Raw genomic sequence first — 18147 nt, 5'->3', positions numbered from 1 at the left:
TCTTACACGAGAACGAAGAACTACAGGAATATCTCGAACATAAACGATCGGCTATGCGACCGAATTCACCATCAGGTAAACAAGAAAATCTTTTTTTCGATACTCTTGAAGATTTATTGACGTATTTATCATGGCATGAAGTGCCTCGACGTTTTATGCAGCCTTATATAGACAGATACATGCAAGCATTAAACAGGGAACTATATGTCCCCCCTATAGACAACGAACTGTTATCTAATTCCATTCGTTGCTCCTCGGACCTGGAATTAAATGGTGCTAATACAGCGGCGCGGTCGGCGGATACGGTATCTGTACCCGTACCGTGCAACGGGTGCTGTCCGTTGAAAGGTATACTCGTCAATTCTGGAAATCCCGAACCAAATACTACGGGCTCGGCTCATCTGAAACCGATCACTAGTCGTAAAGGATCTTTAACGCGGGCATCGGCTATCGAACTGGGAAGTTATACCGATTTAAGCAATACGTTGAATATTTGTGAAGGTGCTGATGATAAAAGAGTAAACTGTGATTACAACGAAGTCGATGTTAATTTGTATCCTCAGTGTATTATAAACGGTGGTGCAGCAGGATTAAGATCTCCCGAGCGTCCGATGTCTCTTGATTTATCTCCGAATCACGACGATAATCAACAACAACAACGACGAGTCACGAGCATTTCTTCCGGCTCGACGATGACTCCACCTAGTGGTGTTCCATTGAAACGGTTACATTTATCTCCTGACGAAACTCTTGTTTAATCCTATCTATAAAAACGATAACAATATAAACCTCATTTTCTAATGGATATAAACAGTTTATTGAAACGTACATTTATGGGATCATATCCTCTCAACAGGTGAAATACAATCAACCCTGATATTCTGCACTTTTTGGTTTAGCGATGGCCATTGACCTTTACTAAACAGGTCCTCCTTCACTTTATAATCCAAGGAATAGGAAGAATGAGTGGGAGTAGCCTTGTCTAAAATCAAACTGTTTTATATTCATTAGAAAATGAGGGTTTTTATCGATATCATTTCTAGGGATTTTTGGTAACCTGAACTCTCTCGCTCTCTACCCAAGATTTAATCGTTTCTAGTCATTGATAAATGTATTATGTAGATAATTAGAATAGGGTCGCATTGAAATATCTGTGAAAGATTAAATACTTCATCAAAAGTAGAATTAGAATCAGACATCATTCGTAGATTATTGTTAGTGGTCTACTCAAATTTCATATATTACTTAAAGGTTTTTCTAATCACTTGGAGAATGGATTTTCTCAAGACTGCAAGGGAATTTTTCAATTTTACTCTAATTGATTTGAAAAAAGCCTAAGTGTAGTAGACTATTCATGGAGTATGAAAATAAGCAGAATTTCACTTACATATAAACATATTGAACAGCCTGTAATAGACTGTATTTGATCGAGAATAACAGATATTCTGATTTGAGTACCTCACTGCTAGTTCTTTTCCTTTCATGACACAAAGTTATTATGTGATGCCAATATTGTCTTCCATTCATATATAAAATGTGCACACAGAATATTTTGATGATCAGGTTTTTAGTTTCCTAGGATTATAATAATTACGTTATTTTGTATTCCATTAATGGCAGGGATGATATCAATTTTTGGGGTTTTTCATCGTTTTCTCAATTTTTTTGCTATTGAAAATAATGTTATAAAATGATATAATTTAGTTCTGAAAGTTTATTAACGAATCTCTGAATTTACACCGGTGTGTTAGATACAACTTGAGCTGACAGAACAAATTCACACTTATCTCTGAAATTTATATTGTTCTATTTTATACGTTGAAAATACGCAATTTTCATAGAAAACTTGCCAAAGCTTTCGATAGAAATCCATGGATCTTTGTCAATGTTCTTTGCATGCTCGTGCATATGAAGTAAATAATGATAGAATAATCCAAACACAGATTATAAATGATAGAGAAGATGAAGTCATCTGAGTAATGCCCAGGGAGCCCATCTCTTATAGGTTAGGGCGGTGGATCCTGACATAGCTCTTGAACCAGTCTACTAATTCATTATGTATGCATATACATTGTAAATTGATAAAGATATATCGATTTCGATCAAAAGCTCTGGTCTCAGTTTCCTCAAAGATTTTGTGCATTTTTAACGATTACAACTTTATTTGGATTATATACACAAATGAACTTACTTCAATGAATGAAATTTATTATGTACTTATGTTGAAATATTTGTATTGTAATAACCAACCAGTTTATACACCTTATAGTCATATTGATTTTTCAAGCTGACGATGAAAGAATAAAGGTTTTTGATTTTTTGAAAACTAGTCGATATTGTTGGTATCATCTCTGAATTGAGCAGGCTCTTATGGGATTATGTGAGATATGGGATAAAGATCTAACGTAATTCATGGAAAGTCTTATGTAATTATTGACATGGCTATAGATATTATTGCTATTTATCTAAGTTACATCGATAGCTGGCGGTTAAACAAGAATTCCATGAATATTTGGTAAATGTTATTGATATAGAAATATGATAATGAAGGTATGTTAAATATATTATCATAGTTGTCCCTGCATGGGTAGAAATGTTTTTATTTTCTAGAATAGAAGAAAAAACCATGATTATGAAGTAGAACAAGAATTTGACGATTTCAACTTGATTGCAATGAGCCATTGTTACAACTAACTGCTCTTGGTGAAAATGGCTGATTGTATTTGGCACAGTTATTGTTAATTTCACTTCCTAATTGAGGGTTTTTCTTCAATTGAATTAGAGAGTCTCTTGTCTATGAAACCTATGACCCTTTAAATTTCCCCCTTTTAATACCAGATGTAATTAAATAAGTTTTATTGTTTTTGCTAGCAATGTTAATCGGTGTTTGATCTTTTTTCATGTTACAAACAGATATTCAATGTTTGATTGCATTATTCTGAAATTGAATTCTACAAATTCTATGTATTTCTGACAGGTTTTCAGTTCTGAGTAGGTAAAACCATTCTCAAATACTAATAGTGACAGTTTCTATTACTTGAGCTGAATACAATTCTGACAACTCTTCTCAATGCATGCTCTATTAGATACTGGAAGTTGATTTGTATATCTTTATGGATGTTTTGCTTGGAAATTGGATATCTCTGAATGGTTTTGGTAGTTAAATTTTTTGATTAATCTATGTTTCCAAAAGGTTTTGTTAGTCAATTTTATTGCATGTTGATAAGTTGAATAGTTACTGTTACATCATTTTGTGGCATGTTCCTGTTAGGTCTTCAGCCGATATTTCATTGAAATTTTGTTTTTTCAAACGATACTTTTTTCATGCTTGAAATTTTCTCTTAATTCTTTATTCCCTATTCGTAACCATTTTTAATCTTCGTATATTTAGATTGTGTAGTCGAACTGATTCAAGTCATCGTATTTGTGATGATTATTATGTTGACAACTTATATTTAGAAAAAAAGATTTGGTCTCAAAAATAGTGATACGATGACTGTAGTCCGAGTTTGACTGTAGTTTCTTTCTGCTGTCATTTCATCCTTCAGTTTTAAATGTGCGCAAAATTAAGAACTTAGAATTTAAGTTTTAATTGTTTACGTTTTGAACTAATATTCAACTGTTTTTTTCCTTCAGATCATAGATTCTCGATCTGCAGCGAGAACTCAATTGGAACTCATATTTCTGATTTATTACTCGGCGATCAACCGGCGACATTACCACAGCGATTCGATCATTGTTCGCTGCCCGATGAATACATCGACAAATCATTCAACGAAGTTTTTCTGAAGAGAAAATCCGATCAGTCATGTTCCCACGAAGACTTAGTTAGTATTCTGAACCCGGAGAATCAGAGGGTACTCGCCGAGCAGGGCCATTACGATCATTACCCGCGACTATTCAGAGAAAATGTACAAAAAGCGATTAATAATCGAGAACCGGTTCGTAAATACCTGTTAGCGATCCGGCGAGGAAGTACCGGATCTTTCTATCGACTCGATCCTAATTTGAAAAGTCGAGCGACGTTTTTCTCATCGAGTTTCGATATCGATTCGATGGACCTGAATCCACACGTTCCCATCTTCCCTCTGAACGTCGATTCACGGTTTTTGAGCCGATCGACGAATTCAGCCATGAACCGATTAGGAGTTTCTCCGGTCCGGAGCGGTTCACAAAATTTACTACATCCCGGAGGACATCCGGCTTTGAGTCCGATTGCGAAAACGCATTTGAATGATACAAACATCAAAGTTAGAAAATCGTCGCCGGTCGGTTACAAAGTATCGCCCATATTTGTTCCGGTGAAAAACTTATTCGATAAAAACAAAACTCGCAATGAAGAATTGACGCAAAGTTCGCCTAATACGATTGCTGAAATGAGAAAACGAGATTGGGAGAATGTTCTACTCGGTAATACGGTGCAAACATTGAATCTCAAAGTGTCCGAAGATAAACACGAAGAATATTCTAGTACGGATATCGAAGTCGAAAAGTTTCTTATCATCGAAGAAGGTCCAAATACGGAGATGGAGGATAAGGAAAATGAGAATGTAGTTTATCCGGAAGGTTACTGGTTTAACCCTTCACTTTCAGACGACGGAACTCTTATAGATTTACACAGTAATACGTCACCTGTTCCGTCCGATGCGTCGACTATCGCTGTAAACATCTCTGAATTATCGACGAATACACACGACGAAATCCAAGCTAAAGTCGAAGCCGGCATTGTTCAGGCAGACGTCGATGAGTTACATCAAAAACGCGAACGGTTTAAGTCTTCGAGGTCGTCTACGAATTCGACGCAGTTAGGTTCAGAGTTCTCATCGGACACGGGTGATTCAGATGACGTTGATGTTGATGAGATATTTCATATGGTTCACACTCGAAATCTCGATTACTGTAAAAACGATCAGGAGGTTTTGTGTAATGTCTTTAATGATAGAAACGATGTGTGCCCGATTGATGGTGAATATCAGTATTACTCGAGAACTAACAGTGAATCATCTGATCTTCCACCGGACAGTAGTGTTGATGTTTCATCTTGTCGTATCGATGATGATTCTAAACTGGATCCACTGTCTTTGAAACTAGATCGTACTAATGAACCTATATCTCCACTTCTTCCTAATGAACGAAGAGAACTGTATTTCAAATATTTAGAAATGGATACAAATTCTCATCATTTGGATACGATTGATGAAGAAAGTTTATCGGAAAGTAGCAGTGGTGTTAGTGGATATTATGATTTAACGAGTGCGTATGAAAATGAACAGAGCGTAATACCAGACTTCGGATTAAGTGAAAGTCTGGGGGAAATGTGTTCATCTGAATTATTCAATGTTGATGATAAAACTAGTCAGAATTCTGATGTAATCAGTACCGATAGTGAAATTGTAGGTCGTGGACTGAGTAAATCTTTCAGCGGACCAGCAGATTTTCACAGTAAACTCACCCATTACAAACAACGTTCGAAAAGCGTCGGACACCAGCCATTGATGCGACAGAAAGCCGTTAGTTCAGACGAAGAAGAGGATGAAAGTTATTTATTTACTGGTGATGGATTGAGTAATGATTCAGTCAGTCACAACCTTGTATTTGATCAAGATGAAATTGTTGATTATGACTCAAATACAGTTCAACATGATGATAATTTTATTGACACACGTGATTTGAATACGGAATCATATGGTAATTTATGTAATATATGGAATCTGAATAAAGGTGTTGGACTTCGCGTGACTATAGAACCGTTAATCAGAACTAAAGAATCGGATGAGCTGAAAGTTTCACCTGATTTACCGGTGTGTGAGACTGATATTAACGATAACAATAAACAAATGCCGCAATTTGTAAATAATCTATCTCTAAAAGATGTGAATCTTGTAGACTTTTTCGTCCATAAATCGACGGCATTTACTGAGAATACGGATATATCTGACAGGATTGTGGATAATGAGGAGAGGTGTATGAAGCCTGTATTTACTTCACCTTTGCATCTCGTTTCTCTAGAGCCTCGGTCAATGAAACGAGCAAACACCGATAGTAATAAAACTGAAGAGCATTTCAGAGACGATTGTTCCCCGGGAACTGATCAAATATCCTCGATATCAGTTGTCTGTAGTCAGGCCGGTGAAGTAGTTTCATCTGAACGACTCGATACAATATCGTCGGATAATACGAATCATGATTTCATATCCTTGATAAATACGAGAGAAATGATACAAGCGCCACGAACTGACCTGACAAGAGAAATCTCTGAAAATAACTTCGCAACTTGTGGCAAGCAAGATTCGTTTGAACTCGAAGAGGTAAGATCTGGATGCTTTAATCGATTTTGTAGTGATATTTTGTATTAGTAAATGAGGAATTGTTCGTCTTTCAGATTCAGAGTGACCGATTATCACCTGTCATACACAATCGAAGAGGTAAACCAAATTGAAATGACTAGTTGATAGAAAATATATCAAGATTGATGATATGAAAATTTTCTCAAAACTATGCCATATTTTTCTTTGATATTTTTGTTTAGACATATACAGGTAATGTTTTTAACTTAACACAATTAGACCGTAGACACCTTGCATGCTCACTAGACGTAGTATCGTATATAAGCGACTTCTTTTGGGGAAACTATGACCATTGTTTTCCTTAGGTAATTTGTTGGCGAGGCTTACTGAAGTTAGATATACTGCTAAACGATTAGAACTAATTTTCAATTCTCAACACTCAAAGCATGACCCTGGAAAATGTAAAGCATGCTTGACTTCACTGAGCTGGTTCTTAATTGCTATCTTTTGATTAATTAGAAATGACTGTTTAAGAACTGTTGTATAGTCGGTAGTGAGAATTTACTGGGCCAATGATTTTCTACCTTCATTACATGTACATTTCTGGTCAAGGCAAATAGTTAGTAATCTTTTAAACTGCGTAAATTCATATATGTATAATGCACATTTTGGGATTGTCAGGATCTGTCGTGAGGTAGTTTTTCCCTGTAGTATTTAGTTTCCTATTCGTATTGCATGGTTTAGCCTTCATCTATCATTTACAGGTAAATTGTTCAAATTTATGATCTTCAAAAAATATGCATGACATCAAATGAGTTGTGTATATACGTACGAATAAAAGTTCAGTACGGAACTTTTTTCACCCATGTTTTATGTTATTCTAAAATATGCTTTGAAGTGTAAGGTTTAAGCGGAGTTCTTTTATTTGATTAACCCTCAAGGGTCAAGAAGGGGTGGTGACCAGTTATGTATGAAATGTATTCATATTCACTGTTTTTATACTCTTTTTCTCTACTTTCGTCGCATATGTCATTAGAAAACTACATGATTATTACAATGAGCATTGAATTAGGTAGAGTACCATAGATATCAGAAAATGGATTACGATATAGAAGTTCTACCATGTATAAGTGATTATCCTCTATGCGATGCAAGATTGGCTGTCGTATGTTGCGGTTGTAGCTACATCACTGCTCATTTCCAAAATCGTAACTATTTTTGCAGGAAAATTGACTCAATCAAACAGCCTACAGTCTGACAGCAGTGGATTTGCCGATTCAGATCATGGGCAGATAGAAAACGAATCTAAGGTATTTTGTGCATAGTTTTACGTAAATTATTGTCTACTCATTGGCAAATTATATTATGATTATAATGGTGCGTTTCTGATAAATCTGAATTCTAGGCACAATCTGAAACTGAAAGTGAACAAAGTGAAGACCATTATTTTCAACGTAGTCGTTTGAGTACAACGGAATCTGTCATATATATTCCTAATTCAGAAAGTTCTGATATCAAAATGGGCAATGAATTTAGCAATCCTGATGTAGAGGTGATCAGAGATGGTTCTCAGGGCATCTATCGATCAACAGGAGATATGAATGCTACCGTTATTGCTTGGTATGAAGATAAGTTTGGTGTTGGTACGAAAAAAGATTTTGATGTTAATTTGTCCGATGGTTCTGGAGATACAGAAGTAACAAGAGATGATACTAATCTAACCGACGAGGCAACTGTGGATATGGAGATACATGCACCAGCAATACCTAAGGATAATCAAGCAGTGGCTTCAGATACAATAAGAAAGCGTAAAATAACTGATGACTTCAGTGCTTGGTATGAAGATAAATTTGGTACAAAACCAAAGACAAAAGATTCTGAGAAGGAACAAGAAGCGTTTATGAAAGAGGAAATAATAGCTTGGTATGAGGAACGGTTCGGAGTTGGTTCAAAGAAAATGGAAAAAGTATCCAAGAAAACCCGGGATTCATCTAATACTAAAGAAGAGGCAGGATTTTTAGAAAGTATGTTTCCTTGGAAATTCAGTCGAAGCATATCGACCGATTCAAATGAAAGAGGCAATAAAGAAATTCCGAAGATGGCGCATGACAATCCATTGTCCGAGTCTGATCTACGGAAAATAAAAATTTACCGAACATCCGGTGATCATTTAGGACAATCACATGCTGAGAACAGTGATGATGAATTGCATCAGACAGATATTAAGCAACCACCTGTTTTAACATTATCAGTCGAAGATAGGGATACTAATTGTATACGATATGATCTGACGCAACCAGAGAAAGTAAATGGAAATATGACTGCAGAGAAATCAGAGCTTTTGTTAGATGACGATATCATAAAACCAGAAAGAGCTGAAGTCAATAATTTGTCACTTTTATCCGCGGATGTGAACGCTTTATCTGAGTCGAGTCGTGATGCGAGTTTTTCAAGATTCCGAGAAAATGGTGATGATGTGGATGGTGGAAAACTGTTGAATATCATAAATAGTTCAACTGATGATGAAATTAATGAGGAAATTTCAGATGAAGAGGCTTATGTGAAATTTTATATTGGTTCACGACAGAGTAGTGTTTGTGTAGTTCGACCTTCTAAACCCATTGCAGCAGACAAAGAACTCAATGCTGGAACCATAAGTAAAATTGATCATAAAAATGATGAAAATGAATTGCAGCAAATGGTAGAAAATGTCAATGTAAATCTTGGTGTTCCACGTGAATTAGAACACGGTTCTGTTGATCAAAAAGATAATGATTGGAAACAGGCTGCAGTTCAATCTTTTGCTGCTTTAATGTCTGATTCTGAGGAGAGTGATGATGAAGATGATGGCATTTCTGTTTCTCAATCAAACAATAATAACTTTGAATACAAAGACATTGAATCTGAAAATGATGATTCTAGTTTAATCTGTGAGGGCACTACATCAGTTACTGAAACTGCTCCAACTTTTATAATGAAAGATGATGATGGCTCTGGATGTTTAAACACAAATCTGGAAATACTCAATCCAGATAAACCTATAAAACGTACGGATCTGGGATTTATTCCTTCAGGTATTGTACAAAAGGCAAGAAAGGTATTCATGGGAAATCTGAAAAGTATGAGAAAGCCAATTGAAGCTGGCAATGGATCGAAACTAGAGGTACAAACCATACCAGACTATACCCCACAGAATATGGGGAAGGACAGAGGAAGAACATCTTATAATAGTACTCCTGAATTAATGAAATACCGTAATCCATCTGACATTGCAGAACCTGAAATAACTGCAGAGAAATCTCGATATGGAATACCAGAAAAATGGACGCCTAAAGATGAAGAAACCGTGAAAAACAACTTGGAAAATGCTGCAAATATTCTTTCTTCAGAGTTGACTGATTTTCCTAGTAAATTACCTCCAGTACCAGTACCAGAGTTACCTCCAGTAGATGAAGAAAAGATCCTTCCTAAATACAGAATTAGAAATCAGTTTGCTGATTATTTATTAGAAAGTTTGGAAAAGAAGAAATCAAGGGCAGATGAGCCAAAACTATCAGAAGGAATCATAAAGAAATTGAAATCAATTGTTCATAAGGAAATTCCTATTGATGATGAAATAGTGAGTGAAACAGTTGATGATGTCAATTTAAGTCCAGAAGAGAAATTGAACCAGTCTGAAGAGGAACATGAAGACTATGATCCTGCTATTGAACCCATAAGATACAGCAATCCATCAGACATTGCTGAACCTGAAATAACTGCAGAGAAATCTCGATATGGAATACCAGAAAAACGGATATCTAAAGATAATGAAACTTTGAGAAGCGACTTTGAAAATGCTACAAAAATCCTTTCTTCAGAATTGACTGATTTTCCTACTAAATTAGAACCAAGTACAGATTACTCTGAGTTACCTCTAGTTGATGAAGTAAAGATCCTTCCTAAATACAGAATTAGAAATCAGTTTGCTGGTTATTTATTAGAAAGTTTGGAAAAGAAGAAATCTAGGACAAATGAGCCAAAACTATCAGAAGGAATCATAAAGAAGTTGAAATCAATTGTTCGTAAGAAAATTCCTGTTGATGATGAAATATTGAGTGAAACAGTTGATGAAGTCAATTTAAGTCCAGAAGAGAAGTTAAACCAGTCTGAAGAGGAACATGAAGACTATGATCCTGCTATTGAACCCACAAGTTACAGCAATCCATCAGACATTGCTGAACCTGAAATAACTGCAGAGATATCTCGATATGGAATACCAGAAAAACGGATATCTAAAGATAATGAAACTTTGAGAAACGACTTTGAAAATGCTGCAAATATTCTTTCTTCAGAGTTGACCGATTTTCCTAGTAAATTAGAACCAACTGCAGATTACTCTGAGTTACCTCTAGTTGATGAAGTAAAGATCCTTCCTAAATACAGAATTAGAAATCAGTTTGCTGGTTATCTATTACAAAGTTTGGAAAAGAAGAAATCTAGGACAAATGAGCCAAAACTATCAGAAGGAATCATAAAGAAGTTGAAATCAATTGTTCATAAGAAAATTCCTATTGATGATGAAATACTGAGTGAAACAGTTGATGAAGTCAATTTAAGTCCAGAAGAGAAGTTGAACCAGTCTGAAGAGGAACATGAAGACTATGATCCTGCTATTGAACCCATAAGATACAGCAATCCATCTGACATTGCTGAACCTGAAATAACTGCAGAGATATCTCGATATGGAATACCCGAAAAACGGATATTTAAAGATAATGAAACTTTGAGAAACGACTTTGAAAATGCTGCAAATATTCTTTCTTCAGAGTTGACTGATTTTCCTACTAAATTAGAACCAAGTACAGATTACTCTGAGTTACCTCTAGTTGATGAAGTAAAGATCCTTCCTAAATACAGAATTAGAAATCAGTTTGCTGGTTATCTATTAGAAAGTTTGGAAAAGAAGAAATCTAGGACAGATGAGCCAAAACTATCGAAAGGAATCATAAAGAAATTGAAATCAATTGTTCATAAGAAAATTCCTGTTGATGATGAAATAGTGAGTAAAACAGTTCATGAAGTCAATTCAAGTCCAGAAGAGAAATTGAACCAGTCTGAAGAGGAACATGAAGACTATGATCCTGCTATTGAACCCATAAGATACAGCAATCCATCAGACATTGCTGAACCTGAAATAACTGTAGAGATATCTCGATATGGAATACCAGAAAAACGGATATCTAAAGATAAAGAAACCGTGAAAAACAACTTGGAAAATGCTACAAAAATCCTTTCTTCAAAATTGACTGATTATCCTAGTAAATTAGAACCAAGTACAGATTACTCTGATTTAACTCCAGTTGATGAAGAAATGATCCTTCCTAAATACAGAATTAGAAATCAGTTTGCTGGTTATTTATTAGAAGGTATGGAAAAGAAGAAATCAAGGACAGATGAGCCAAAAATATCAAAGGGAATCATAAGGAAATTGAAATCAATTGTTCATAAGAAAATTCCTGTTGATGATGAAATAGTGAGTAAAACAGTTCATGAAGTCAATTCAAGTCCAGAAGAGAAATTGAACCAGTCTGAAGAGGAACATGAAGACTATGATCCTGCTATTGAACCCATAAGTTACAGCAATCCATCAGACATTGCTGAACCTAAAATAACTGCCGAGATATCTCGATATGGAATACCCGAAAAACGGATATTTAAAGATAATGAAACTTTGAGAAACGACTTTGAAAATGCTACAAAAATCCTTTCTTCAGAGTTGACTGATTTTCCTACTAAATTAGAACCAAGTACAGATTACTCTGAGTTAACTCCAGTTGATGAAGAAATGATCCTTCCTAAATACAGAATTAGAAATCAGTTTGCTGGTTATTTATTAGAAAGTTTGGAAAAGAAGAAATCAAGGACAGATGAGCCAAAACTATCAAAGGGAATCATAAAGAAGTTGAAATCAATTGTTCATAAGAAAATTCCCGTTGATGATGAAATAGTGAGTAAAACAGTTGATGAAGTCAATTTAAGTCCAGAAGAGAAATTGAACCAGTCTGAAGAGGAACATGAAGACTATGATCCTGCTATTGAACCCATAAGATACAGCAATCCATCAGACATTGCTGAACCTGAAATAACTGTAGAGATATCTCGATATGGAATACCCGAAAAACGGATATTTAAAGATAATGAAACTTTGAGAAACGACTTTGAAAATGCTGCAAATATTCTTTCTTCAGAGTTGACTGATTTTCCTAGTAAATTAGAACCAAGTACAGATTACTCTGAGTTACCTCCAGTTGATGAAGTAAAGATCCTTCCTAAATACAGAATTAGAAATCAGTTTGCTGGTTATCTATTAGAAAGTTTGGAAAAGAAGAAATCTAGGGCAGATGAGCCAAAACTATCAGAAGGAATCATAAAGAAGTTGAAATCAATTGTTCGTAAGAAAATTCCTGTTGATGATGAAATAGTGAGTAAAACAGTTGATGAAGTCAATTTAAGTCCAGAAGAGAAATTGAACCAGTCTGAAGAGGAACATGAAGACTATGATCCTGCTATTGAACCCATAAGTTACAGCAATCCATCAGACATTGCTGAACCTGAAATAACTGTAGAGATATCTCGATATGGAATACCAGAAAAACGGACGTCTAAAGATGAAGAAACCGTGAGAAACAACTTGGAAAATGCTGCAAATATTCTTTCTTCAGAGTTGACTGATTTTCCTACTAAATTAGAACCAAGTACAGATTACTCTGAGCTACCTCCAGTAGATGAAGAAAAGATCCTTCCTAAATATAGAATTAGAAATCAGTTTGCTGGTTATTTATTAGAAAGTTTGGAAAAGAAAAAATCAAGGGAGGAGTCACAATTGTCGGAAGGAATTATGAAGAAATTGAAGTCTATTGTACAAAAGAAAATTCTAGTTGATGATGAAATAGTGAGTGAAACAGTTGGAGTCAATTTGAGTCCAGAAGAAAATGATTGTGAGGAAAAGATAAGTGAAAATGATTACGCAATAGAACAAATAACATTGGCTAATATAAATGATGATACCGATCTGACGAAGAATCATTCTAGCAGTTCGCAAACTCTTGTTCCGACTGGAGATATGGATTTCAAAGTTGTGCCGGGGAAACCTGTATCAGATCATACATCAAACGAAAAGAATGAAGAAAATATTCGGGAAATGAAACCAAAACCTGATTTTATCGATCGTTTACTACTTAAACTTCGCGATGAAAAATCAGACACCAAACCACCTGAAATTGAAAAACCGGGACTTTTCGACAAATTTAAAGCCATGGTCCAGAAAACCTTTGGCGATGATGACAAGCAGATTACGGAAGGAAAAGATAAACAACAAAGTTCAGTTAATGCTGTTTCTAATCAGGTCACAGATGATATGCCTAGTGAAGGAAATATTGTAGAAGAGCAGATTTCAATTTCTAATGTAACTGCTGTAAATACCAGCAACAGCTGGATAAATCAGGCAGATATACATCAGACGCCTAGAGTTGACAGAAATCAATACCAAGCATCTGCTAAGATACTGGTAGATGATGTCATTCCAGTTAGTACTAGCAGCCCATACCTTACACAAGACCTCGAGAAACCAAATGAAAGAATTCAAACTCCACATCATTTGTCTCCAATAATACCGAGGATAGCAAAAACATTGAAATTTGAAAAATATAGAAATACACCCGAAGATTCCAGTTATCTTTGCATTCAGACAGATCCAAAGGAAAGATCGTTGCCAGTCATGAAGCTACAGACATTAGAAGTTGAATTGCCGAATGATTGGAAAGGGGATGAATGTGGAAGTGTGATATCTGAATCAGATTTCATTCCTGCTGCTAATGATGAAAATACAGAAGAAGCAGTCTTGTACAAAACTAATGTTGATCTTGTCATAGAAAGTGATGGTATAATATCTCCTGCTAAGATGAGCGAAAATAGAGAAATTGGAACTCAAACAGATGAATTCTTGAGTCCTCTCACTGGATTTGGCTATCAAAATTGGTCTCCGGATTCTTTCACATGTGGGGAAAAAGTCTTCTCCTTCACGGTTCCACAGTTTAACTATTCTAGTATCTATAATGGTAGCAGAGAGGAAACTAGTTCATATAAAAGATCATATGTCGATCTGAAAGTTGTTCCTGGACCAGATGGAAGCAGTTTCGTGATGTTGGACGATAATCAACAGAAGAATCCTGAATTAGATCATTATAAAGATGCTTACATAACTCTGAAGAAATTGTGTCGAACAAACAATGATTCTTTGACTGATTCTGATACAGTAAGTACCTATTACATTCTGATTATGAATATATTATCATTATTTGTTATTGACCCAGTTAAAAGGACCGTAGAATTCACTAGAATAATACTTCTGCAGTGCTTGGTACCCTGAATAACCTATGTATGTACTTCAGGTTTTAAGGCACATGTTATTTTCAGCACAGGTTGGATTAGCATAAATGTACTAATATGTACAGATTTTAACTGCTATGAATTAATGGTTCATGCACATAAACAACTTGTAAAACTGAGGGTCAGATGTATTAAGTCTATTGAATCCAAGAATAAATCCTTTGTAGTGACTTGATATAGATTCAAATGAAAATTATTCAAAAAACTTCGGTAACCAAATATATGCAACAATAAACTCTTTTTTGTGAATAAAGAGTTTTTGATTGATGTTTGTATATGTTGCCTGATATTAGCCGCTGTTACTGTTGGGAAAACCTGGTGTGTCTACTGACTGCTGGTGTGTTGAACAGCAGTACTGACTGCTGGGTTTCGTTATGCTTCAATGATCTCACTTGAAACCCTGCACTGTCTCGTTATAGACATAGTTAAAACTTCGAATATGTATGCATGTGTTTATAATCTTACTTAGACAACCTTGGCATTAAAACTATTATAGGTATTTCTTATAACATGTTCATTCTTCCACAAAGCTGGCAAAATATTTTTCTATACACGGCTCGTGAAATAATTGTGGAATGATAAATTGGAAATACAGTATTAGATATTGGCTCAATAATTATGGCCAAGAATCATTGTAGAATGGTTTGTCCTTTAGAGAGTTATTGTGTTGTTTGTATGGTGAGTACACTGGTATATTTAACATTGTTTGTCATCTGCTAATCGCAATCTGTATGATTATAATTTTTTATAATTTTTCTTAAAGGAAAAACCATTCGCAACCAGCAAAAATAATCAGCTTGTCGAAGATAAGAAAACTGTAAGTGTTTATTTGGTCGTATAGACATTGAATGCACCGGCTAGATACGTTTAGATTTTATGATGAACGATTTATATATAGGAGAAATAATGAAGAGGATTATATACTTAACACCTGTAACTATGAACATATTTGGGTTTTTGAAATACATCATAGAGATGTGGGTAGCATAATTATGGTGGTAGAATATTATTATCTAGCACACCTGTAGTTTGACAATTCTTCGATGTAGGTGAATAATAGCATAACATGTCATTAAATACATGTATTATAAATACCCCCTCCTGGTCCGGCGGCCTCCTGGTACATCTGTGTAATATAGTAACATTGTCGCTTATTCGAATTTGAATCGTCATTGAGTATAGTATACCTAGTATATCTACTGCTGTTTTGTTGTACAAGTAGTTTTAATAATGGTTTACTCCATGTCAGAATTGGATCTAAAATGCCGGTTTGTGCAGTTACTTGTGTAGGCTTCTCACAGCTATCATCTTAATCATTTCAACTGATGATCAAATCATGAATATGAACAGTTTCATTTATCTATTTTGTAGCGGGTCTATAAGGATTTGGATCTGCTGATACATTGCGTTAGGAAATACAAAAGCGATTTGTTGCAAACCGAAAAAGAAGCATCGGCTTGTTATGAGAAACAGATCGATATAATGTGTGATCAGGACTTGTGAGTATCATAACCTTCACATTTGATTGAAATTCTAAATTGTTAATTCGCACAGAGAGAATATCATGACATTTTGTAGGGAGGAACTGTCGCAAATTCGAGATATCAGAGAACAGATTCGACAACAAGCAGATCAACTGGAGGTGGAATTATTACAGAAAAAAGGACGTATTTCAGAAGGACGGTTTTATTCTCTAGAAGATGAAATAGTTAACAATCTGTACCTACTTAATAAGGTAAAATAACACATTTGTAATCTCATTCTTGTTATACGTTGAATTCCAATTAGACACTGAAAAACCATTACATTTTTTCAGTTATCAGAGTTGTTAAAAGAACAGACACATCACCGCGAAGCTGTCCACGACCTTCAAAGGAGAGGAAGCATAAGTATGTTATCACGGATACAGTGAAAACATGGTATTATATATAACCCGAGACTGGGATGATGTACTGTGGATAAATCAATCGATGAGTATTTTAGCTAAAATTGTAGATGAATGACTACTAAAGACTGGCTTTCTACTTAATGCGTTGTGTTTCAATGTATTCATAACTGAAGCTATGGATTTATTCACATCACCAGCAGATGACAACATGACAAAGTTTCGTGCGGAAAAATCATATACAATAAAAATTGTGCATAAAAAATATTTGATAGTAACAGATGACACTATTAATTAACAGATGTCTCTAATCGCTATGAGAGCTTTCTGAAAATGTGATTTATGCCTGTAATTGTATTTTTAACTGTTTCATGAACCATGACCGTCGTTCTGGGAATTTGTATTTATTGATTATAGTGGATGAACCACTCATTATTGATATATTGACTGTGATATTTTGTAATAATATAAATACGTGTATTATAGAACTGAAAGTCATGAAACAGCTTCCGATTTTTGTACAATATGATATTAGATCTATGTATATCGCGATGTGGCCTTTATTTCTCGGAGAGTAAAAATTTTTATTTCGATGCTGATCCTTCCAATTAGTATTTCATAAAGACTCTATGTCTGAAGGATTACTTTATTAGATTAAATCTGTGCTTCCAGGTGTTACATATATATTACATTTTTCAAATTATTTAATTTTATTCTGGCGAATTGTTCTTCTTGTTTCTCTTTTTTTCGTAACACAAGAAGTATCAACTTGCAGAAAGTAATTAGAAATCAAATATACCAAGTGACTTGACTAAGTAACTTTTTTCGATTGATTAAATGATGTAAATAAGATGCATGATGTAAATTAAGATGTTAGAAAGATTTTCATATTTTTGTAAACTGACGATTCATTATAATACCGGTTTATCATATTGAAATGTGTATCACATATTACCTTGTTATTTGCTCATCAGAGTTATGAATAAATATAGAAAGAAAGATATGATTTGTTCGATCTTGTTTTTTGGTCTTGTTCATGTGAGCTGGCATTAAGAGTTTTATTCAAAAGCCTTATCAATGTTATTAATGGCAGCTATTATCATTTAGGAAGGGGCCGAAAATTCTAATTGGCAGAACACATGTCCAACCATTTCAAACTACGCGGGTGTGACATCTTTAATAGACTGGTTGCCGGTTTCTACTTTCAGTTTGGACTGCGAATACAGGTGGCGCAGAATTCGAAAGGCAACCAGTCCAGTCTACATGTGCAAAACCTTGGTGGCAGTACTATACGGTAACCTAGCGGAATTTCTGCGAACTAATGTAATGCCACGGGTTAGTGCACCGCGTAGTTTGAGTAAGCTTCTATTTAACGGTGCCCCATGCTATAGAACGTCAAAACTAACCTTTTGAAAGTAATGATCACCATATTTCACTCGAAAGGAGATTCAATGGTCAATCAAGAGCGTAATATAGCCCGCTGTAATTCACAGAAATTCCGCTAGGTGACCGTACAGTGCTGCCGCCAATTTCGTAGCAGGATCC

The 18147-nt window shown here is 35.1% G+C and overlaps 1 protein-coding gene across 1 annotated transcript; it reads left to right on the top strand.

Annotated features, from left to right (window-relative positions):
- The first annotated feature begins 2709 nt into the window (after positions 1–2709).
- LOC141915319 (uncharacterized) lies at positions 2710–17519 on the top strand. The gene is made up of 9 exons (XM_074806805.1): positions 2710–2719; positions 3637–6308; positions 6383–6425; positions 7512–7597; positions 7693–14583; positions 15481–15534; positions 16089–16216; positions 16296–16452; positions 16534–17519. Exons 1-9 carry the CDS (start codon positions 2710–2712, stop codon positions 16627–16629), a joined length of 10137 nt encoding a protein of 3378 aa, XP_074662906.1. The 3' UTR covers positions 16630–17519.
- Positions 17520–18147: the final 628 nt, after the last annotated feature.

This window comes from Tubulanus polymorphus, chromosome 1 (genome assembly GCF_964204645.1).
Source record: "Tubulanus polymorphus chromosome 1, tnTubPoly1.2, whole genome shotgun sequence".
Lineage (NCBI taxonomy): Eukaryota > Metazoa > Nemertea > Palaeonemertea > Tubulaniformes > Tubulanidae > Tubulanus > Tubulanus polymorphus.
Note: the sequence above shows the minus strand (reverse complement) of the source record. Positions and strands in the feature narration are given on the sequence as shown.

What these genes read in the sequence shown, in the direction of transcription:
- LOC141915319 (XM_074806805.1), top strand. An exon ending in TTGTCGAAGATAAGAAAACT is followed by an intron (nt 15,535 to 16,088) that starts GTAAGTGTTTAT and finishes TCTATTTTGTAG; the next exon opens with CGGGTCTATAAGGATTTGGA. An exon ending in ATAATGTGTGATCAGGACTT is followed by an intron (nt 16,217 to 16,295) that starts GTGAGTATCATA and finishes GACATTTTGTAG; the next exon opens with GGAGGAACTGTCGCAAATTC.